The sequence below is a fragment of the Stegastes partitus genome, unplaced genomic scaffold (assembly GCF_000690725.1).
Source record: "Stegastes partitus isolate 25-593 unplaced genomic scaffold, Stegastes_partitus-1.0.2 Scaffold625, whole genome shotgun sequence".
Taxonomy (NCBI): Eukaryota; Metazoa; Chordata; class Actinopteri; family Pomacentridae; genus Stegastes; species Stegastes partitus.
Genome location: NW_007578356.1, coordinates 121918 through 145807, shown reverse-complemented (window position 1 = coordinate 145807; position 23890 = coordinate 121918). Strand labels below are relative to the sequence as shown.

At 42.6% G+C, this 23890-nt stretch overlaps 1 protein-coding gene across 1 annotated transcript in view; it reads right to left on the bottom strand.

Annotated features, from left to right (window-relative positions):
* Positions 1 to 7357: 7357 nt before the first annotated feature.
* The window catches only part of LOC103363022 (wiskott-Aldrich syndrome protein family member 3), a 19828-nt gene continuing 3295 nt past the window's right edge, over positions 7358 to 23890 (bottom strand). The window contains exons 2-10 of the mRNA XM_008289597.1: positions 22996 to 23130; positions 16624 to 16777; positions 16430 to 16547; positions 14424 to 14492; positions 13855 to 13899; positions 10763 to 10896; positions 9803 to 10093; positions 8476 to 8891; positions 7358 to 7515 (exon numbers count right to left, since the gene is read on the bottom strand). Coding sequence (XP_008287819.1) covers positions 7358 to 7515; positions 8476 to 8891; positions 9803 to 10093; positions 10763 to 10896; positions 13855 to 13899; positions 14424 to 14492; positions 16430 to 16547; positions 16624 to 16777; positions 22996 to 23130 — 1520 coding nt within the window. The remainder of the gene's footprint in view (positions 7516 to 8475; positions 8892 to 9802; positions 10094 to 10762; positions 10897 to 13854; positions 13900 to 14423; positions 14493 to 16429; positions 16548 to 16623; positions 16778 to 22995; positions 23131 to 23890) is intronic.

Here is a 23890-nt window from a genome sequence, read left to right as displayed (position 1 = left end):
CCCTTTAACGAGCTTTAGGCCTGAGGCAAAGCAAAATCACCGGCGATAACATGATAAGAATTGACAATAAAAAAAAAAATCCACTGAGCTTTATGGCAGCTCAGAGAGGCATGGAGTCGGTTGCTCACGATTTCAGTTTACTCCAAAAAATTAGCGCCTTAAAAATAAAACAAATGAATAAACAAAACCTTTAGTTTCCTCGTTCTCTTCATTCAAATGTCAAATCTCAGGGACTGTCTGTGTCACACTTGCTCAGATTGTTTCAATGAACCACTTCAGGAGAATCGAACACAAACATGTCATCACGGAATAAATCTGACATAGTGTCACGCTGAAAATGTTTTTAACCAATTTTTATAGATAAGGTTTTATTTATGAAAGTATAAATTATATTTTTGTTCATGAAATGGTCATAAATAAATAAATAATCCTCAGAGTTAATCCATTTACTGTACTTAGAGCTGTCATTCTGAGCTGATTAAGTGACAGGAGTACAGAAAGAAGAAAATAATCATTTCATTGTGTTAAAAATGAGAGAACAAAGAGTGTCGTATTAGCAAACAGACAGATTTTTGATGCTTGCAGGCCTTAAACGCTTCATTCAGATGTGATTATTTAAAATGTCTGAGGCAGCAGCAATGACCCCTGATGTCCTGGTTGTTTTTAGAGGAGAATAAATCCTACAGACACCCATCATAACCTTAAATAGCTGAGTATTCAGTGTTGTTTAAAAAAGTGATCGCTGTCCACAGGATCACCTTTAATCTGGATCAAACCGTCCATAACGTTCAACTACACTGAACTTTCTGTGGAAACAGCAAAAGTATTAAGTGTTAAATCAGAAAATTGTGACCAAAGAAAAGCCTGTAGTTGAACAAACAGGCATCACATTTATGATTATAGGCTATAATACAGTTTTATTTCCAATATCTAGACCGCCTGTGTTGTGTCTGATTTCCTCTATATGTGGAAACTAGATCTGAATTTATGTGATTTAAAGATAGGTTATATACCATATAAAATAAAGGAACTTTTACAAATATCCTAAGCACTATAACCTTTAAAATATAACTCTCATGAATGAAATAAAGGCATTTTGTTGTGTGATTAACACTTTAGTCACAATGTAGGAGCTGCAGACACTTTTTTTAGCAAACAGAAAACTACATTATATGAGTTGAATTGGTGTTAGAACCGAGTTGGCTATAATGTAGGACACAGAGACGGTTGAATAAAGCACAGACATGAGAATAACTGGAAAACAGATGATTTTAAGACAGTCTGATCCAGATTAAAGCAGCTGTACGCGGATAAAACTGGGAAATACAGACTCCTGTATTCAATTTACAAACGGCGGCAAACGCCATTTTGGCTCAAGTGAATCGTTATTTGCCAAACACATCCATTAAAGTTATTAAATGATATAAAGCCTTGTTAAAGAGCACAGAAATGTGTCTTGTACAATATAATATGCTACGTTTTCATTCACCTGGACAGTCGAAGCTGGAAACGGAGTCACACTTGAATTAACGGCGTTTCACTGCAACAGGCGGGAGACACAAGATGGACGTCTGCGGGGAACAGTTTCTTTTAGCCGTTGTTAGCAGCACCTGTTGATAGCAGTTCGTGATAGCAACAGTTTACGGGGTATTTCACGTATTTAAAAAAATAGAAAGTGTACACTAGAAATACAACATTGTGGTAACATACCCACAGAGACGCCGGGCAGGTGTTTCGCTAATTAGCGGCCATCTTGGGTTCAGAGGTCAGAGTTTTTTCCGCCAGAATACTGGGGCGTTCAGGGGTCCACTTCCGGCTGGGAACTCGGAATTTCGGACTTCTCGGTACTAATGGAGGGCATTCGAGACGCTTCTTATTTCTCTTTTTAGAGTCACTTTGTACATATATACAGCTGCTTCTTCTGAAACCTTTACAGAACTATGATTAGACATATATATACTGATTGATAGATTGATTGTGGATTTGATCTTCAAGCTAACCAAACTAACAAATACTACTTATGGATAGCCTTCAAAAGCAACATTACTGCTTCACACTTGTAGAGTCCTGCTCCTACACATTATTGCTCCTATACATTAAGAGTTTAGTTACACAAAGGTTTCAAAGGATCAAATTCAGAGTTTACAAATTCCCAGCCAGAAGTTTGACCCTGAACGCCCCCTGTAGTCTATAGGCTATCTATATTTACCTGCACAGGGATCTCCAACTCCGGTCCTTGTGAGCTACTGTCCTGCAGGTTTTCGATGTTTCCGTACTGCAACACACCTGACTCACATTAATAGATCATTAGCTTAACTTGTGTGGCACTTGTGCAGAACTTGACAACAAGCTGTTGGAGATCCATTAACTTGAATCAGGTGTGTTGCAGTATGGAAACATCGAAAACCTGCAGGACAGCAACTCACGAGGACCGGAGTTGGAGATCCCTGTATCCATGGATCCCTGGATCCGTTGCATTCTGCAGATTTCAGGGTGGGCCCTCCGTGGATCAGGCTTGTGTGGATGCATTCCAGGGTTGCTCGATCAGTTTGGGATCTCTGGAGCACCTCAGACTCTTTGTCGTGTTCCTCTAACCCTTCCTGAACAATTGAACAAGTTTCACAGCCAAACACTGCATTTTAATCATATCATTAATTACTTAATCTGGCAGCTTTAGTTGTGGCTGCTTTATGTGTTTATATTTATAGATAGATGCATGTGTGTTCAACAAAATAATCAAGAATCTGCAGTACATTCTTGTCACATTATGCCTCATTGTGAATTGAATTGAAATATGTGCTGTAAGAGGTTATGAACAATTCTAAACAAAGATGATGCTGTTGTGCCACATGTACAATTTCCCTGACGTCGTTTGCCCCTGAATGCCTCTTGCCTCGACTCCTCTCTCCTTGTGACTCTTCCTTGCCTGCTTTACTTGCATCTCAACTGGAAATAACTAGGACGTAAAAAGAGGAGGCAAGGAAAGGAATCGAGAATGCATGAACTGAGAAATGAAAGTGCAACTCTTACACATCACAGATTAGAGGTTCTACAGCTGTTTGCAGTTTGTTTACCATAAAAGGTCTCAAAGGAACGGATGATTCATCGCTTTGTCGATACACAATAGCGAAGGGAGAAAAAAAAACTATGACTAATACATAACATGTAAAAATAAACAACACAGGATGTATAACTTTGTTCACCATTTATTGTCTATAGTTACATGCATACTTGCTTACAGTTGATTTTAGTGTGCAATACACAGTTTTATTTTGTTTCATTGTCTAGGTTATATTACCCCAAATGTATTTTACTTTACAGGCTGCCTTACCAAAAGTCTATACAACATGATTCATTTCTCACATTTTCAACACATAATGAAGTTTTCTCACAAGCCAGTAGCCATAGATACACAAGGTGTGGTTGATCAGAAGTACAAGACTTTTGTTTCGCTGTCGCTGATGTGGAAATCTTGAGCGGACCAGTATGCTGGCGACACGTCAGAGAAGATGGGAGGTGGCAAATTTGAAAGTCACAGCTTTACATTCTTAGAGGTTCGTGAGTTACTCTGATGAACAGATGCTGGGAAAGTTTTACGACTGAGTATATCTATGGCTCCTGCACAACAACACAACCATAGAATAAACAATCAGAACAATCAGACCCGGGTCACATTTTAGATTCTGCTGCAGATTCGATGCCTCAAACATTTTACTTCTGGCTCAGTCTTAGCCAGGTCTGTGGCGAATCCACACTCTGCTCGTCATATGTGCTTCGTTTTTTTTTTTACTTCAATAATAAAGTCCACAAGTCTTGGCACAGTTCCTTAAATCCTATTCCAAACAACCAGGGAGAAAACCCAGAACCCTCCAACATTTCCGTCCAGTCACTAAAGCAGATGTGATTTGTGTTCTTCAACAGAGTGCAGTTGTTGTGTCATCTGTATCCTCAACTATCGTGTTTATATACAACAACAAAATAACTACTTTTTGAGCCCTATCCCTTTCCAAATCATCTATTAAACCAATATGGAACAGTTCTCAAACAAATACAGTCAAAACAGGGTCAGATATGTGGCAAACCCCTGCTGTCTGGTCTCAGTTTGTCGTTTTTATCAATGAAATTATTTTCTAGCTTATAAATATTTCGATATGTGGGTTAAAAGGAGCCAAATGTGGTTGAAAAAAAGTGATTAATTTCAAATATTCACTTTACAAAGAAAGAAAACATCAAAATCCATTCATTTAGATTCATTTAGGAAACATGTAATATAGTAATTTAAAACCCATAACTGTGTGACTGGATTCCCAAAATATCAGACACTGTTCAAAGTGCACGTTTTGCTCATGTCAACACAAATTAAAAGCAAACAAAACAGTATCTGTGAATATCGCCGTAGCACTCCACTTCCCATAAGGCTTTGCAAAAAAAAAAAAAAAAAGTTGTGAAATCTTCCAAGATTGCTGTTCTGGTTAGAAAATCTAAATAAACCTCTGAATGTAGCATTAAATGCGGTTTTCGTGGGACGTTTGCTTTGGCTCGAGTGATGCTAAAAAGGGGTTAATCTGATAAAGAAACAGCTGAAAACTTCCTTTAACTGGCTTCTCTTGACACAAGTCGACTTGTTTATCTGGCACCTCCGTCCTGGCCTTGACAGTTAGAAAACCTTAAAATAAACCAAAGTGAACAACTCACTGCAGCACATTTTAAAAAGAAAAAGCACATTATAAAAACACTACAGTCCAATCAGTTCATACTGAGGATTAGCCAAACCTATACTGAAAAGAGAGAAGAGATAATATACTGTATATTACTGTTGCAAGTCTCTTACATTTATGTATTTATAGTCCAGGGGCTGCGTTCACAAAGCCTCCACAGACAGCGGTGTCGACCCAGGGCGGCGTGGGCGTGACCTCTGACCCCGGGCCGGGATGACCAAGCTTTGTGAGAGCGGCTCCGACGGTGGTTAAGAGTGGAAGCGTTTATATAAGACCACAGCACACAGTCACTGGCTGAAATGTTAGGCTTCAAGTTATGAATGACTACAAAAAAAAATAAAAATAGAAACAAAATAATGGCAGAAGCTCGTCGGTTTGCTTTATTGTTCGATGCTGTGATATGGAGGCTGAATGACGAGTTTCATCGCTAAACTCCGACAAGGCTGGTGGCGCTCGTTTTCCCACACCAGCTCGCTCCTGGGCGGGTGGCGTCTTTCGTCACAGTTTTGTTAGGCTTTCTCAAAGGGAGAACTACTCTACCGTAAATCACAATCTGAGAGGGATGAGGCTGAGAACCACACCGGCTTTTGGGAGTTTGGCTTTCTAATTACTTCACACAAAACTTTAGCAGAGACGCAGCATCACGTCCACGAATCATAACGACAGCTCACGGGACATCCTGACCTCTGCTGAGCTGCAACTACAGGTGGAATGAGCTCCAGAAAGTTCTCAAATCATCCAAGTAAACAAACAAAAAAATCTTATTCCTAGCAATTAGGAAGCAGTTTGTCATGATTTTTATTCATATATGATGCACAACCACTGCTCAAAGCATGTAAATTGTGCATTTGTTTGTTATAATTTAATGAAAATACATTAATATATAGAACAAACCAGATTGTAAACACGCTCACTGTCCTGCTACCAAACTGAAAACACATGACTGGAGCTTGTTGTTATTGGTTGATAGATCTGCTACAGCCACATCTGTGTTCTGATGCTGTTTAATGCTTGTTTACATCAGTAGTAGGTGCATCAATACCAGGCCTGTATTTGAAGGATGATCAGCTGAAACCACAGTCAGGAGTGAGACCATGAGGTGGGACCATTAAATAACCAGACTCAAACCAGTCACCTGCCTGAACCACACCACATAACTTGACACATTTAGATGCACTTGAATAAAGCTGATTTAGAGAAAACTGACATAAATAAAACAGAATTAGTGTCATTTAGTTAACACTTGTATCCTACAGGGGTCAACGGATTATCAGTCTGTCTGATTATCAGATCCAGGATTCAGCATTTAACAGAATATTGGTGTTGTTTTATATTTTTTAAAGAACGATTACAGATAAAAATAAACTAATTTCAAAATGCACAGGTTTGGCTCTAATTGGTCACACGTCATGAGTAACAGCCAATCAACACTAAAGGATAAACTCGATAAACAAACAGATTTTAACGGAGCTGGCTTTATAGGACATGCAAAGATTTTTATTTTTACTGAAAATATAGACCTGTTTGAAACACAGATTATTGGTGTCCTTGATTATGAATGTTCAGTATCAGTCCTAAAAAAACTAAAACAAACTAAGCTGCTGTGGCTTGTTTTGTTTTTTTAAAGTAATTCCTTACAACAGAATTTAACAAAAAGTTATTTGATGTCTTGCTCAATTTCTCTAGAAACTCAACAACTCGTGCTGGAAATCTACATACAAAATGTAATTTTAAGTACCTCTAAATAGCACTTCTATCCTTTACTTTCTTTTAACCAGCGGGCTGAAACGTGAAACTCAACGTGGGAACCAATAGACTTACTGACAGCTACAGTTAGCCAACATGCTAGAGCTTCAACTGCTGTCACACCCCAGCTAGAGTTCACTACACAGAGATTATGTTGATTCTGCCGTCTCCTGTGGGTTTAGATAACCAGTGAACCAAACTCCCAAAAGCCGGCGTCTCTTCAGGAGAGCGTTTCGTAAACAGGCATCGCCCGGCGAAGCAGAGCAATCCGCTAATAAGCTATTCATTTCCCTGATTATCCTGACTTGTTTTCATAAATTCTTTCTCAACATTTGGCAGATAAGTTAAGATTGCACTGTAATTAGTTTTTCTTGTGCTATACCATGTGTTTTGTAAACACATCGCCCCCGTCCTCGCTGGGGGCCCGCCTACCTACAGCTCCAGAGCCTGGAATATTGCTAATAATTACCACACCAGTATGAAGGGAGAGAGAAGTCGGGGCGTTTGTTTTCACGGCTCAGCGATAGAGGTTAAAAATGAGCGGATGGGGGCGGGAGGGTGTTAAATGGTGCGATAATTGTGCCGAACACCCCGAGCGGTTGGACGCGAAAAAACCTCCAGGCTTTCGGTTCAAGAATAGGCGTCGTCAGGGGCAACCAAGCAAGCTGAAAAGATGGACCTGTTGCTGAGACAAGCTGCAGCAGGCCATCTGGAGCACGTGTGCCAACGCATGGTTGATCTTTACTGAACTTTTTTCTCGTTAAAACGTTAATGATGAACATTTAAAACTAATCAGATCCCTTCATTTACACCTCAGTGTCACATTTCTCCCCCTCACACTGACCTCCACCCACCAAGCCCCCATCTCTCCCTCGTTCTCTTTTATTTTCTGCTTAGTCGGACCACTCGTTCTCATCGAGCTCCGAGTCGTCGTCGGACTCGCTGTACTCCACGGCGATACGGCGCGACAGGATGGTGGCCACGTCGTTGCCAACGGGTTCCCGCTTGGCCTCCTGCTCCCTCTGCTCCTGCACCTTCCTCAGCTGGATACCTGGAGGGGAGGACGTGGAGGGAGGGAGGGAAGGAGGGAATTTGGGATAAGATGAGATGAGATACAAGTTTAATAATCCTGAAGGAAATTCTGGTGCCAGATATTGCTCAGAAAAAAAACAAATGATATAACATAAGAAATGTATTGCCTAAAAACTAAAAAGCAATAAGATATAAGTACAATGCCAGACTGAAATTACTTAAATAAGTGAGATAAAAGTGGCAAGTAAGCTGGGTACTAAGTAACATCACACACAATCATAGAAAAATGAAATGTAATATGATATTACACATACTGACAGAGCTGTGCATGACCTGCTACCAAAGCTCAAACACTGCCGTTAGATGTCATGTTGGCGTGTAAACTGATGAAACACTTTTAACATTCTAACAATGAGCAATATGAATAAAATCTGCCTTTTTTTAAGCTACACCTTTAAAGGAGAAATCTGCGATGGATGACGCTTAATTTACTTCATCTGTTAGTTTTTACAACATTAATTTTTACTAAAAAAAGAAGGTAAATTACCTGAAATCAAACAAAACTCACACTTACAAATGAAAATATTATGGGGTGTTTTGGTTGCAGAGGTAGAATAGAATAGAATAGAATGTCTTTATTGTCACTATACACATGTACAATGAGATTAAGAGCAGCTCCTTCAGTGCAATATAGAATAAAGAACAAAATAAAGAGCAAAAAATAAAAAATAGAAGAGATTTAAATATAAAATAAGAAAAGTTATATATACAGTATAAGTTATATGTACAGTATGAATTTAGAAAAATATTTCACAGCATGGTCATTGATGATATTGCACATTTATAGAGTTTACAGTAGGTGGATGTGAGGTAGATTGGGGGGGGCTGGGGTGGACTGTGATGTCAGTGTTAGGTGTTTGAGGACACCCATATTTTTAGTTTAATACAAACACACTGAGCTCCAGTGACACACACTCACCTCTACGTATGGCGGCCAGCAGGTCGGAGCGGGCGTCGCTCATCGGGATCATCCCCAGCATGGTGGACTTCCTGGTGGAGGGCGCCGCGTCCACAGCCGCCTGACCGACGGCGGCGTGCGGCGGGGAAGGGTGAGCCGGGTGTCCCGCGGGGGCTCCGGGAGGAGGAGGCGGAGGGGCGGCCGGGGGAGCGCCTGAGGGTGGGTGGGAAGGGGAGGGCACGTAGTTGGCCGGGGGAGGAGGAGGGGAGGGGGAGTAGGGACGGGAGAGGGCGGAGGAGGTCGGGGGGACAGCGGAGGCGGCGGCGGAGGGCGGAGCCGTGGTGGAGTCGAAGGCGGTCTGGGCAGAGGGGATGGTGGGGGGAGGCGGGGGAGGCGCCGGGGGGATGTAGTACTCTGGGATGGTGGAGGGCTGACCGCTGGGGGGGAGGGAGGGGAGACAAGAGAGAAGAGGGTGCAAAGTTAGTGTAATATCCAGTGGATCAGTGGGAGGTTAACAGGCAGGTGAGCTGTTTACCCTCTTTAGCATGCTAAGCTAGGCTATGCTAAGTTAGGCTATGCTAAGCTAAGCGTCATATTTAACCGACAAATTTGAGAGTGGCACCGATTGTCTCATCTGCCTCTTGGCAAGAAACTATTTTTTCCAAATTGTTGAAATAACACTCCAAGGCCCGCTGCACCAGAAACCAGCTTCACCTTTTTACTGTCTTCAAATATATTTTTTGTTTTGTATTGATGACATTTCATCTTTAGTTCTGTTGCACCAACAGAAACCTGCAACACACTCCATGATATTTACGTTTTCAGACAGTACTTGTGTTCATTTATCATTTCTGAAACTGATTTTGCACGGTACTACGAAACTTAAGATTCATTTTCTCATTCTCGTCACTGTTTGATGTGTTTCTGTCCTGCAGCAACAAAAGTTTTCCACGTGGGACACTAGCTTGGCCATCGTTACTCACTCACTCATTTTGCTTCCAGACTAGAAGCATTCAAGCCAAAAAACATCCTATAAACCTACAACTGTGTCCATATCGCTCTAACAACTCAAGTAAAGGCAGGTTTATTTATGCAGCACCTTCTGACAAAAGTAAAATCAAAGTGCTTTCCATAAAACACAAAGAAGTTTAGAAAAGAAATCAAAAGACAATAATAAAGACACATATAACAGCCACACATTTCTAGACTAACATTAAAAGTTGTTAATAACAAAAATGAAACTAAAACTAACTCAAAACAATTGATTATCTCATCTGAGGGAGGAAGAAAGAACCACAAAGATGATATAAACATAGATCAATATCTCTATGAGGCGACGTACCCGTGCCCGGCCCGGTAGTCCTTGACCGACTGCTGCCTCGGCCCGTTGACTGTCGGATCTCCTCCGGGCTGGGCCCCGTGTCCTGACGGGGTCCTGCCCAGGGAGGCCGCGTGCCGCCCTGCTGCCGCCGCCCCTGCAGGAGGCTGGTTGACCGGCCTCAGGCCCCGATCCAGCGACTGGGTCTGGGCCGCGGCGCTGAGGTGGTCCCTGGCGTGGTGGTCGGGGGGGTGGGCGGCGCTGGGGGCCTGGGTGGAGGGGTGGTTGGGGCTGGCTGGGTAGGAGTCGGACGCCATTGATCTGGTGGAGGGAACACAGAGTCCAGTTCAGGTGAAAGTGAAAAAAAATGCTGGGAATGATGGAAACACATAAACGCATCACAGTCAGGTATGTGTGGCATCCAGATAGAAAATAACGGCCCTGATCACAGATAACTGATCAGTGACTCAGTTAAATTCATAGTTTTTCCTCCGCCTCTCTTCCTGGATTTGTATTCTGCTTCCATCCTAATATTCAGATTCTTACATCCCACTCTGCTGCCACGGTGATTGATTTTTCCTCTAAACTTTAATCTGATCTGTTCTTATGAGGGTTTCGATGCGATGCTGTAAAATCCACATCAAGTATGATTTAACGTGCTCTGAGTTCCATTGTCCACAAGAGGGCGGTATAGAGCTTCAGACGATCCAGGCAGTCAGGTGGTTCTGGTTACAGCTCAGTGTTTTACAGTTCTGGGATTAAATGTGTGTGACTCTAATAGTTTGAGTGAAGTATGACAACATCTGCACATTATATATTATTTTTATCACACAAATAGGATTTATAGAGGTTTACAGCTGAGGAAAACACTGAAAGCAGTTTGGTTATTTTTATTTTATTTTTCATAATAAACCTCAACCTCAAAGACAATCATGTGATGTCTTAGCTGGTTAAAGCACCTCAGAGGGTTCGTATAGCAACAGTTGGTACCTGCTGTCGGGGGACAGGGAGCCCTCGGAGGACATGCCGTGGTAGGGAGACGGGGTGAGTCTGGCGTCTGGTCTGAACTCCTTGTCGTAGGCCAGGACGTTCCACTCCTGACGCCGGTTTCGAGCTTTACGCACCTGCAAAGGTAAACCAGCAGAAAGGGAAACACTCACTCACTGGTAAGGTAACAATAAAAACTCTGCAAGTCATGTCTCTTACTTCATAAACAACTTTTTAGTTTTACACTGAAAGTCTGGTGACTGAGCTGCTTACTGTACTACATCAACATTCTCCTCATGCAGGACGGAGAATTAGCACAGCTGCACCTCTCCTCCACCCCATTAGGAAACGGGTTAACAGACACCCAAGAGTGTCTGACTGTCTCTACTTCACCGAATGGCTTAAATATACATTTCCTGGAGATGTTTTTTAGAGTGATTAAGAGCTCTCCACACTGACAACGTCCTCTGCTCTTCAGTTTTAATCAGGAAAAGATGAGTTCGCTCAGCTTTTTTTTGTGCCTCCATTAACACCGGCGTCACATTTGCTTCTTCTGGAGCATCTTTGAGATTCGCTCGACTCTGCAGTCGCTGCTGATGCTGTAATTATGAACGTGTACGCCCACGTTGAAGTGCACACATCGACATTAGCTACATCAGTGTCAGACTGTATACAGCACATGTCCTGATTAAAAACCTAAAAAGTGCTGATATGTGACCTAAGAATGATCGTAAAGAGCCTTGTGGAGATTAGCATCAGCTGAAAATGATCTTTCATGAGTATCAAGGAAGTAAATGGAAGCCAGATTGTTAGAAGCTGCACAAACTTAAAGGTCTTGATGCTATCTGGAGTCTCTGATGTGCAGATATGTGCAGGTAGAACTGCAGGAGTTCCCTCGAAGAAGACTGATGCATTCAAATAGATGAAAACTGTAAGTGCTGCAGTAATGACGATGTTGGAAGCTGCCTCCTGTCCAGATGTTTGTCTGGCTTCTATAAGTTAACACAGTTCATTTTGCTGCATAAACATATATTTCCTATTGGCTGCCTTTTTACGACGAAGGCCGTGAAGAATTTAAAAGAATCAAATGAATTTTGTTGTGCTAAATGCTGCTGTTAGATTCTTTATTTGTAACCTTTAAGTCCCCCTACTTCCTACAATATTAATGTTCAGTGTTTGTCAACAGCTATACCTGTAGTTAAGAAGACATATTTTATACTGTTACTACCTGCCTACAACTATAGATGAGTGACAACTTGAAGGAAAAAAAAAACAACGGAAAGTGCTGCTATGTTTTTCCAAATCTTTAAAAACTCCACTTAAGGGGATGAAACCTCATTCTTCTAAACAGTGCCGTCAAACACATTAGTACCTAATCTGCCATCCTCCATAATTGCAAAGGCTATAACATTCAGTTCACACCACCTTCAGGAAACCATTCAGTGACCCCTCGTGCCCCATGGATGGGTGGAGACCCCCGCCCCCCCATCAGGGTAAAGGTGATGACTCAGAAGCTCTTGGTATTGATTAGCAGTGACTCTTCCCTCTGAGGTTACCAGTGGACCCAAACCATGGCCCTCCAGCCTGACAGAGCCGCCTCCCTGCAGGGGTTAAGCATTCAGGCCTGTACTGTTCTCTCGGTCTGCCCCTCACACACTTTTCCAGAATAAGGTGAAGGATGACTCACTTTTTTTCCCCACATCTATGCTTCACCAGACTCTGTGGTTTTTGCACCACTGAACCTGAAACGCGCATTCATCTTTGTAATGAGAGGTTTGTGCTCTGCAGCCCGACTATAATATTCCTCTGTATGTATTTGTCGACTGGCTGTTCCTGCTGACACAGTTGTTCATGTCCTGAATCGACGATGAGCGTGTTTACATGCACACCAGCATCCAGGTTATGAAACCTACTCTGGTGGTGAATACATTCAGGATGTGACGTTTACATGGACAAACAGAGAAGTCTGGGTATTCATGTCCCAGCATACATGCTAAACACCAGCACCCTGTTTGCTGATGACTGTGTGCTGTTTGCTCAGCACCTGGGATGCTTCCAACACAAGCTGGTGAATTTAATCGGACACGACTGTAAACAGTTCGTCTAACTTGAAATTAATCTGACTGAGGCCACTTCAGCTGGAAATGGGCTTCATGCTGTTAAATACCAACATCATGCTGCAGAACTGGTTCATCCACCTTATCACCAGTAACACAGAGAAAATGTGCTTGTGAGTAAAGCATCCTTTGACCAGCACTAGGGAACCGCCCATTAAACCAGAGGAGATGTGGGAGATGTTGCTTGGTTTGTGGTTCTGGCTGAAGTTGCACCTGCACAGGTAGTCGACAGCAGTTAAAAACCGGGATAAGATGTCGGTCTATACATGCAACAAGTGCCCCAGTTTCTTTCGCAGTACGCCAGCGAGCATAAAACCAGGATGAGGGCTTGTCCAGGTTTCTGAACTCTGCATATGATGTTTATATCCAGAAACCTGATTAAAATTGGGACCAGAGAAGTCATTCTCAGCCACCTGAGGAAGTTTCTCTTCCATATTTCCTTGAAAACTGCATAAAGTCATCAAACATGCGCTGGGATCACAACATGTCTTTCCCATAGAGCTAAATCCAGATGTCTTTTCTGTAAATGTTTCTACTGAGGCCAGCTGAGCAGTCTTTGTGACTGAAGCTCCTGCCATCTGTGCCCTAACAAGGAACCGTCTCACTAAAGTTCTCTTCCAGCATATGGGTATGTTAACAGTGTAAAAGCCTTGATTTTCACCAGACGGCATCTTTAAGATCTTTTCCTCTTGTTACCTTGACATAGAATCACAATCAGCTGGCCATGCTGAGCATCGCTATACGTGCCACAGAGCATTATTGGATGTTGATTGCTTAATTGCACCACGCAGTGCACCTGTGTGGAAGCATCTGCATTCGTTACCCTCATTTATCCTTTAATTCATCACCCATCTGTACATTAAAGCGTGCTATAAGCGATTCATTTTAATGTGCCGCTAATGAATTTAATTTGCTAATCAACTGCTGAGTTCACGCCTGTTTCAGAGGGAGGTAATGAAAAGCAGAAGCGTCACAGACCTTCTTCACCTCTCTGCCCGGATCCTCAACCTGCCTCTGCTGCTCCTACGAGACAAAGACAGACACACAGAAGAGTGGAGAGAGACTCAGTCATCGATTATTGATTCATGTGGTGCAGAAGGGAAAAAAATAAAACAAAACACTGGACCCCATCACCAGCTCCTTCACCATGGGGCAACTCACATCGAGCCAACCACACACACTAGTCTACCAGTCACTATTGGGCAACACCCACACACTAGTGCACGATGGACGACAGAGCCAGAACGTGTGGGGACACAGGACCAAACCAAACACAGAGGGTTAGAGAGGCGGTGAGGTGGCAAGCTAACGCGACATGACACACACGGACACAAACAGAAGGGAGTGCGTGTGTGCGATTGTGTCTTTTAACGTTGTTCAGTTACAGTCACTGAGTATTTGTGTTTCCCTCTGTGCCTCTATGTGTCTTACCTGTGTTCAGACATCCTCTACGATAGGTCAGTGTGTAATGTGTAATAGTGGGGTATGTTTGGGGGAAGTGGAGGAGGGGGCAGGACGGGGCAGGTTAGGGGTCGGGGTTGTCTTACAGAGATGGACAGGGGGCTCCTGGGTGGGGCCTGTCTGGAGTGGGGCCTGTCAGGGTGGGCCGGACAGCCCTATGGAAACATGGGAGAGAGACAAGCTGGTGTGTTAGACTGAGCAGAGGAGGAGGAAGAGGAGGAAGAGGAGGAGGGGGAGTGTCTTCGACGTAACTAAAGGTAAATCAGAGAGAGGAGGGAGGAGGAGGAGGAGGAGGAGGAGGAGAGGGTCGAGAAGGATCCTCCTGCAGCTTCCTCGGCTGTACAAACCTGTTGACGTTTGTTTTTTTTTTCAAGAGTGAAAACTTAAAGCAGGTTGTTTCTGAGGGGAGTTTTAATTTTACCAGGTTGGAGGGAGGGAACAGAAAAATGTAAGCAGCATTAAATTCAACAGAAATATTGACAGAGTGCAGCAAACATATACAGCAGCAGCTGTTCAGGGGGTTTAAAAATGATTGTCGACGGAGAGAAGACGTTAAATCAAAGGGGAATAGCACCGAACTGCAGGTGTGAAATGTGTCATTAATTAGTATGAACGCCTAAAAACTGGTCAAGAGTTTACACAGAAATAAAAGTCAGCAGTTACTACTCTGCCTACGGCTGGATTCTCTCCATCATCCTCGTGCCGTGTACTAGAACTGCACGTTTATTTTATTTCACTATTAAGAACACAAATATTACATAAATATCTAACTGCTCTCTGACATTTAAATAAACACCACTGCCTGAATTTCTTTGTTGTGCTTCATTCTCATGCTAGTGTTCGAATCTTTGCATCAAAATAAGACTTAAAATAATCCTGAACTCAGTGCGTCGCCCTCTTCTTTTCGCTGCTGCTGTTCAGCTGTATTTTATTAAACTTGTCTGCACTTTTATTCACTTAATATTAAATCTTTTTTTTTTCTATTTTATTGCACGCTTTATCTCTTACATGCTTTTAATTTTCTCATCTCTTGTCAGCCTTAGTGATCTGTGTTCTATAAATCTGTGTGTTTCTGATTTATTTGGTTTAACTTTTGTTTAATTTTCTATCATTTTCTACCCTTTAATACTCGTGTACGATAAGGTGTTATATCATTAAAACTGCTGGCTAACAGACCTTTTTTACTTGTTTAATATTCACATATCTACCAGAATTAGAAAATACGAAGGTAGGTGGGAGTTTATGTGTGTGATGGTGAAAACCTGTTGCTTTCATCGTCCATGCCCTCAGGCCAATTAGCCGCTGGGTGATCCCACATGTGCTATTTTGAAGTTTTATTCACTATTTAAAAAATGCTGCATTAATTCTGACTAAATGAGAGGAACTATTTTCATAATTACAGGCAACAGGCCCGATGTTGTAGAAATATCGAACCATAAACATCTACATTTTTTAAGACACATTAATTAATTTAGTGACATTCAAGCTGCATAACAAGCCTGTAACTGCAACAATTATATGTTCTTGCCAATAACAAGACGTTTTGTTTTGCTCCAGCTATGTGACAGAAACATCCACGTCCGCATCAGGCTGGGAGGTTACTCCTTTGGTTTGCTGTCGTTGCCATGGCATCCCACAGCATCCATAAATAGCAGCTTTGTGAGGAAAGTCTTCTGCTGCCTGTAATTTGATTAGTTCCTCCTGAGCTTTTCCACTTTGACATTAATGTCACAGCTTTGTATAAATATGTGTACATTGGCTCATTAGGTGGACGTGCTGAACATAAAGTTAGTAGGAGCTGTGTTCCCCTTCGGTCCTTCCTCTGTCTCTGGATAATGAGCCCGCCCAGCTGCTGCTGCATCAATAACCAATTAAACAACAAAGCAAAGCTAAATGGTGAGAGTACAGTAAGATCGGAATGCATCAACGGAAATAACAGCGCAAAAATGACACAACTGGGCCAGAAAAAACAGATCAGCAAATTAAAGCAGAAGATGAGATTCTTTTCCTGTCCCGTCACGCTCTCCATCTCCAGACCCACACTCACGCTTCCATCCTCCAGCTCACACCAACGGACCGACACACAGCGTACCTTCTGTCGCCTCTTCTCTTTGCGCTTGTCCTCGGTGGCCTGCAGCATCTTCTCCTTCCACAGGTTGAAGAAGTAAGACGGGTCAGTGTAGAACTTCAGCGCGTCCTTCTTGTCATCCCTGTGGAGAAGAAAGCCAGTGACAAAGAGGGAAAAACAAACAAGGTTCGTCCCAGAAGGATCAGCGAATGACCGACCTGTAGGGGCTGAGGATGTTGAGCGGCGGAGGCTTGTCGCAGCGGTGGTACATCTCCACCACCGGGTTGGGCACCGAGGTCCTGGACACCACCTGTTGGTCCTGAATGGTGCTGCTCTTGAAGGCCTTCCTCATGTTGATGTCCTGCAGGGAGACTGGAAGCAGACGAGGACAGTTTTAAGTGAGGATTAGCGGCACAGTAAACAACTCAGCGACGAGGCCAGAATCGTACACTTAATGGTATCTGACGACATAATCCCTCAGAACGGCTGTTTTATTTCTTCAAGCAGCGACGACTAAATCCTGAACACGCAGCGCCGTCCTCTGACCTCTGGTCTGCAGAGTCATGAATCAAGTCAGGATTTGTGGTATTAAAGGCAGGAAGCATAATCTCTTATTACTGCTCTTAGTTAACACATTTCGTAAGGCCATATCGGTTTAATTCTTAGTTTAATGCAAATAAACTTCATGAAACACCCAAAACAGAAAACTGGACAGCGTTTTGCCGACTGGACAATTTGCTGTATTTGCTTCAATTTTTCAGCAGGATGATCGTTTTGGAGAACCAGGACAGGGACGCAGCATATTTGATTTTTGCCAAAATCCGATGTGCCAGTATTTTCCAACTCATTTTGGCTGATACTGATACCTGCTAATTATAGAGAAAGGCTCTCCTGTATAATAGATAATTACGCCTCCTTTTGTCGTGATGGCAGGTGCAGACATAAAATACAATGACTTCCAAATGGGCAGAATTAGAAAACTACTTTAACTTTGGTGTAAAATGTGCCATATTTATTTTTTATGCAACGCTTTTTATAAAAACTGTCAACTTTTAGCCTGACAAATGTCTACTTTGGAGTCTTCATCAGTCGATGCTGATAATGACGACGACATCATCATCAGGCTTTTAAAGTAAGGAAACGAGAAGATGCACTTTCATTATTTTTTCTTTATATTTACTAAAGAGGAAACACTTCTTGGTCACTGCAGATAGATGAAATACTTAAAATCATGTCCTATTACTCCATTGGTAATTTAAAGATCCCCTCCAGATATGTTCACTAAAGAATAAAAATACTCTGCAGTGAATAACAGCTCGGCCTGATGTAGGTTCTTCATGAAAAATCCAATTATCTGGCTAGAAATTCTTAAAATGACTTCCGCCGGCATCACTCATTGAAAAATATGGAATCTGTGAATGAGCATTTTTTGATTTCAAATATCTGTTGATGTGCAGTTCAAGCCTTCAGTTTCCACTGGGAGCGAAAATGTGAAAAATGTGACCATACATATTTTCAGCCGGCCTACTGGAGATTGTGATTTCTCCAGAATGGCATCAGCGAGGGCAAAAGGAGCAACAGGTCGGCTGCATGTTGTGGGAAAAAAAAGTCCTCAAAAGTCATGGATGAAGATATTTAGAGTCTAAGGTGGTTGGACAACGAAAGTCCAAAGGAAAGAATGCAAACGGTGTCACACCAGAGGAAACAGCTGTTAACAGCTGCATCTGTTGAACGTCGCAAAAACAAAAATAAATCAATTAACAAACAGCAGACTATTAGAACATTTTAAAAACTGTGAAAGCTGTAAAAAAAATAACAGCAAACATCTGTAAAATAAATATATTTGTAGCTGATTTGGTAAAGTAAAACTGTTAATTATTTGTATTATTGAGCTGATTTATTTTTGGGAGACAAATTGCTTTCAAGAAAAATGATCGTAACTTTTTCTTCTATCACTTGAAGACTCCATGTCATGTTTTTTTCCTGCCAAAAAAAAGTTGATGCTGAAATAAATTCTTTTCATCGGTTTATTTTTTTGCTGTGGTGCTAAACGAGAAACACAGAACTTCAGTGGTGTTGGTACCAACGACCTCATCCCCAGTATCGTGAATCATATTCTTTAATTTGCCTGTTCGACCAGGATTGGTTAGCTGTGATGTGACAAATCATGTAGTCGTCCTCGGATGTTTTCATAGCCTCCCATTAAAGAAGGAAAAAAACAGCTTCAGTCACTGAGATAAGTTGAAATTGACAAAAGTTGTAATAAATAAAAATTTAATGAACATCATGACATTGGTTTTGAATTGTGGTTCAACAGAAATATAAAAAACAAGCAAACAAGCATGATGGGACCCGTGAACTAATATTTAGTTGAACAGCCCTTTGAGCCAATCAGGTGTTTCTGTAACTCTCAGTCAGACTTCTGCACCTGTTGACAGGTGTTCTGATTTCACTGCTCATCAGCAAAGGGCTCTAATGTGTCCTGGACAGTTTTTTAAATTATTCTTTTCAACCACAATTCAAAAGCAATGTCTCATTTCACTGCATTATAATTGAGCACATTTTTCTTTATTATTACTTTTTCAGTTTCTAGTTATTTCAGTGACTGTTGTGAATTTTGGCTTTTTTTTCATGAAAGGGGATGAATACATTTGAGGACGACTGTGCCATTCAGCGTGGTGAGAAAGAATATTTCTGAGTCGAGAATGGCGTTAAAAACGAAACAATCAGGACATAACATTCTGCGTTTCCTCCATCTTCTTGCAACAGGAAGATTTAACAACATTTCCTCCTTCAGCTTAACAAACATAAAGCAGCAGAACGTGATGTTTGCTGCTAATGTAGAAGCTACTAAACTCTGTCTTTGGTCCCTTTCGAGCGTTCCCAGACCCTCAATGTCACTCTCACTCATGTGACGTTGACCCTGAGAGTTATGGATTTTGCTGAAAAGCATTCTGGGATTGTAGGAAACTGCTTACGGAGGCAGAAGTGGAGGAGTTGAAACACGACGAGGCAACACCGCCTCATTAGACGCTTCATAGTAGACTAATTTGTGGAGCACACTTATTAGCACTCAGCAACAGTTTGCTGTAATTTTGCAGTCTATAGATGATAATTATCTCAAACATCAATTAGAGAAAACAAAACTTAAATCTCTCCAACAACACACATGCATATAGATTAAGACGTACAGCTCCTGTAGCGTTTGACACAAACACATACATATGCATGCACACACAAGAAGGTGATAATAGGACAGCAGGGACAGATTAGTCTTGGAGCTTGTTGCGTTGGCTTAACAAGCGTCTTATGTGCACACACAACACACACACACACAACACACACACACACAACACACACTCTGCAGCTATGATAACAGGAGCCTGGTAATGTGTTACTTGTGTGTGAGACAGCAGCAGAGAGAAAGGGAGAGTGAGATGAAAATACTACTATATGTATGTGTGTCAATCCCTTAACCCCTGAGGAGATTTAACGGCACCGCAGCGCTATCCAGGATCAAGCAGATGGCTAGAACACACTCACACACAGGCAGGATCAGTGCACATCAGTCCTGTTCATAATGAGGTTAAACCGTGTCAGTGTGACATATGTCTCTAGCAGTGATTTACTGGACGACGTGCATCGATACGTGTGTGTGCACGTCTGACTAACAGGACAAATTGTGGAAGAGGCAGATAGGAAGAGCCACTGTTAGGTTAAAGCCCCGCAAAGACGTTTTCTTCAGAGACTGAAGGGCGATTGGCTGTTTGATCTGTGAGTGTGTGTGCAGGATGTGCCGGCAGAGCACACTCCTGTCTGCTCGCTGTTTGATCATTCCTTCCTAAGCTTCTGTCCCTGCGGCCAAATGAATAATCCACAAAACTAGCAGCTAATGCAACTTTCATTCAGACACATCTTCAAAGAGACCTCTAGCTCCCTTTCTCCTCCTCTCTCTCTCTCTCTCTTTGTAGCACACTCAACCTCTCTCTCTCTCTGACCATATACCTTCTTTCTCTTTATCCTCTCCGGCGCTACACTCTGATTGCAACATCCACCTGCCTCTCTGCACGTTTACATGCACACAAACATGTTAATGACTGTTAATCACCAGATTAGTGCAGTAAACAGTCTGATTAAAGGACTCTACGGTGGGCAAACCTCCACGATTACATTTACTGGAATTTACACGGACGGTTTAATCGTCAGTGTGACGTCTGTGCAGCATCCTATAGGAAACTTTATGAGTGCCGTCCAAGTAAAAGCAGGCACATAAACCCTGTGGGCGTTGAGTTTTCCTCGCTGTTGGCTCATTTTTCACTGCGATGCAAAGACCTGAGAGAGAGAGAGAGAGAGAACTCGGAGATATCTTTTGTGCGGCAAAGCAAAGTGATAATGTCATAACACGAAGCTGAATTTCCTTCAGTTTGAAAAAGATTAGAAACATTACAAGATTTTTTCCAAGAGCCAACTGGTGTCACCAAGACTGAGGAAAATGGTGGCTCCAAATCTTATAGATGTTTTAAGATTTTTGCATTTTTACAGCCTTTACAAACCAGTTCCCTCTTTTGTCCTCCTTTTTCTTCTTTCTGTCTTTCTTCCTTCCTCCTCCCTTTTCCCTAAATTCTTTCCTTTCTCTAATCTTTCTATCTTCCCTTCCTGCTTCCTTTTTCTTTCTTGTGTTTGTTCTTTTTTCTTCCTCCTTTCCATTCCCTCTTCTTTGTTTCAGATTGCATCAATAAAATGTTCTAAAAATGAAAAAAAAAACTCCCCCTTCTTTTTTGTTCTTCAACTCTTTCCTTCTTTCCTTCCCTCCCTCTTTCCTTGTCTTCCCTGTTCCCTCCTTTCCTTCTGCTTTACTGTCTTCCTCCCTTCCTCCTTCCTTACATTCCTCCTGCTTTGTATGCTATTCAACATGCATCTGTCACGAGTGGAAAAAAGAAAAGGAAGAAAGAGGAAGAAGGTGGGAGCGAGGGATGAGAAAGGTGGTGAAAGGAAGAGAAGTCAAAGAAACGAGCGTCAGGAGAGAAGACAGAGGAGATGAGAGAGCGAATGTGTGGTAGGAAACAAAGGACAGACGAGTGGTTTGTGTGTAGGAGGAGGAGGAGGAGGCGGTATGAAGAGAGGGAAGGATGAAAGAGCGAGTGGACGATGAGGAGGAGGAGGAGTGGGAGAAGAAGAGAGGAGGAAGAGAAGGATAAGACGGAGGACTGCTGAGCTTTTCCTTTTCATCCCCCGTCTGTGCTGCTCTATCTGACGTTAACTGTCTGAGGCCGCTGTGCTGCAGAATGACGAGGCAGTATCGGCAAAGAGAGAGAGAGAGAGAATAAAGAGGAAGAGAGAAAGCAGAGGAGAAGAAACAGAAGTGGGAGGAGGAGAGAGGAAGAGAAAGGGGGCAGAAAGGGAAAGAAGGAAGGTGGAAGAAAGGAAGAAAGAGCTGGAGAAAGTCTGAGAGGAGAGAACGAGGAGAGAGGAGACAGAGTGAGGAATGAGGAGATGTTAAGAAGGATTAAAAGAAGCGAAGACGAAGCAAAAAACTAAATTAAAGAGACAGAGAGAGAGAGGGGGGAGGGAAATAAAGAAACAGGAAAGACATGAGAGAAAGAGTGAGAGGGATAGAAAGAGGCAAAGGGAGAAAAAGTAGAGAAAGAAAGTAAGAAAACGAGAGGACAAATGGAGAGAATGAAGAAGAATTATTTTTCAAAGTAAAGAGAATAGACAGAGGGAAGCAGAGGATGATGGAGGAAGTAAAGGAGGATGAGAAGGAAAAAGGGTGAAGAGGGAAGATGAAGATGAACACCTCACACCACAAAGTCTGAGCCTCCAGGGCCACCGTACGGACCTTTGCAATCCTGCGAGTACCAACTGGTTAGACCTCATGTCATCCCCTGAATCTGAATAAAGGCCAAAAAATTATCCTGAAAAAAAAAAAAAACCCTGAATGTGCGTCTGTGTCTGTGCAGGCCTATCAATTACTGCATTAAGAGAATTGACCTTCAGAGACAACGAGAAGCTTAATGATGGAGATAATGATTGTGACTCACGCTGCACAAACAACCACAAACACACACGTAAAAGCCTTTTAGAGGCGCATGTGTCTGAGAGAGAGTTTCCTCCATCAGTCTGTTCGCTAAATACACTCAGATGGTGCACAAACACACACACGCATGGACACACAAACACACACACAGATATGGAAACAAGCGCTAAGCCGACAGACATCAAACAAAGAAAGTGGAACAGGTTGTTCGTGTGCAGCAGGCAGATGGGGACACACACACATTCTATCTCTGTGAGGACTCCCGTTGACAAGACTAGCAGCACAGCCCCTTCACCCTGACCTCCACGTCCTCACTCCCCTCAAATGTCCTCCCTCCAAAGCCCTCAAACTCACATAAACACTCACACACAGAAGCTGCCCCTGCTCCTGAACAACACATTTAATAATCCAGAGCGCTGAACAAACACACAAAGATGACAACTCATCCTAGCCGTCTGTTAAAGGGTCTCATCTGTTCCATGCAATGTGAGAAACTCACCAGGACAAACTTATTTTTCATTCATAAATCAGCCCTTTGATAAAGCGCACACACCTTCCTCCACGGTGGAGTCGAGCTGGGTGACTTTCACGGCCAGCTGGTCCACCCTCTCCTGCAGGCTGCTCATCCGCAGGTAGAAGCTGTTGGCTTCGTTGAACAGTTCTCCGAAAATGTCCTCTGCATGGCGACCTGGACGGAAACACACACACACACACACAGGCGGTTAAACTTTAATGTCTTCCACCCGGGAAGACTTAACGGAGTACATTCACACTTTCACATGCTGCGTGCTCGGCTTCACATCGCAGGAATAAATATTTACTGAGCGTAGAATCGGCAGGGAAAGTGAAACTTACACACTGATGTTTTGCAGAGAGTTGGAGGTTAATGGTGACAATAAAAAGAGGCTGCTGTGATTAGTTTGCATAATCCATGACGTCAAAAGTGACATTTTTCTTCCGTATCACTACAGAATACCCACCGACTGTAAACAAAGATGAACAAACCTCCCATGACGTCACCCAGAGGTTTACCGATCAGCAGTTTTGAAGCTCAGTACGGCTACCGTCTCGGCAGCGCCTCACTTCTCCTGACCACCAGATAATCCAAAAAAATGTTTAGAGACATCTGGGCCGCGGACTGTTCTGTGACAGCACCCACCTGTCACTTAAAGCGGCCATAATCTACCCCTGCTTTTAGCCTTAATACAATTTAAATGGCTGTGTTATATAAACAATCATCCTTTGTACGGTTGTCACGAACAAGGATGTTAGCTATAGAAATGCTGTTTGTTCCAGGCTGTGAACATGTCTATTTCTGCTGTTAACGGGCCGACACTCTTTAGGAAAATGTTGGGTTGACTTTTTTGTGAACGCAATCAGACTTCTTTTAGCAAGCAGAGGAGTCGCCCCCTGCTGGCTGGTGTAAGCGACTTCACGCTGGCTTCACT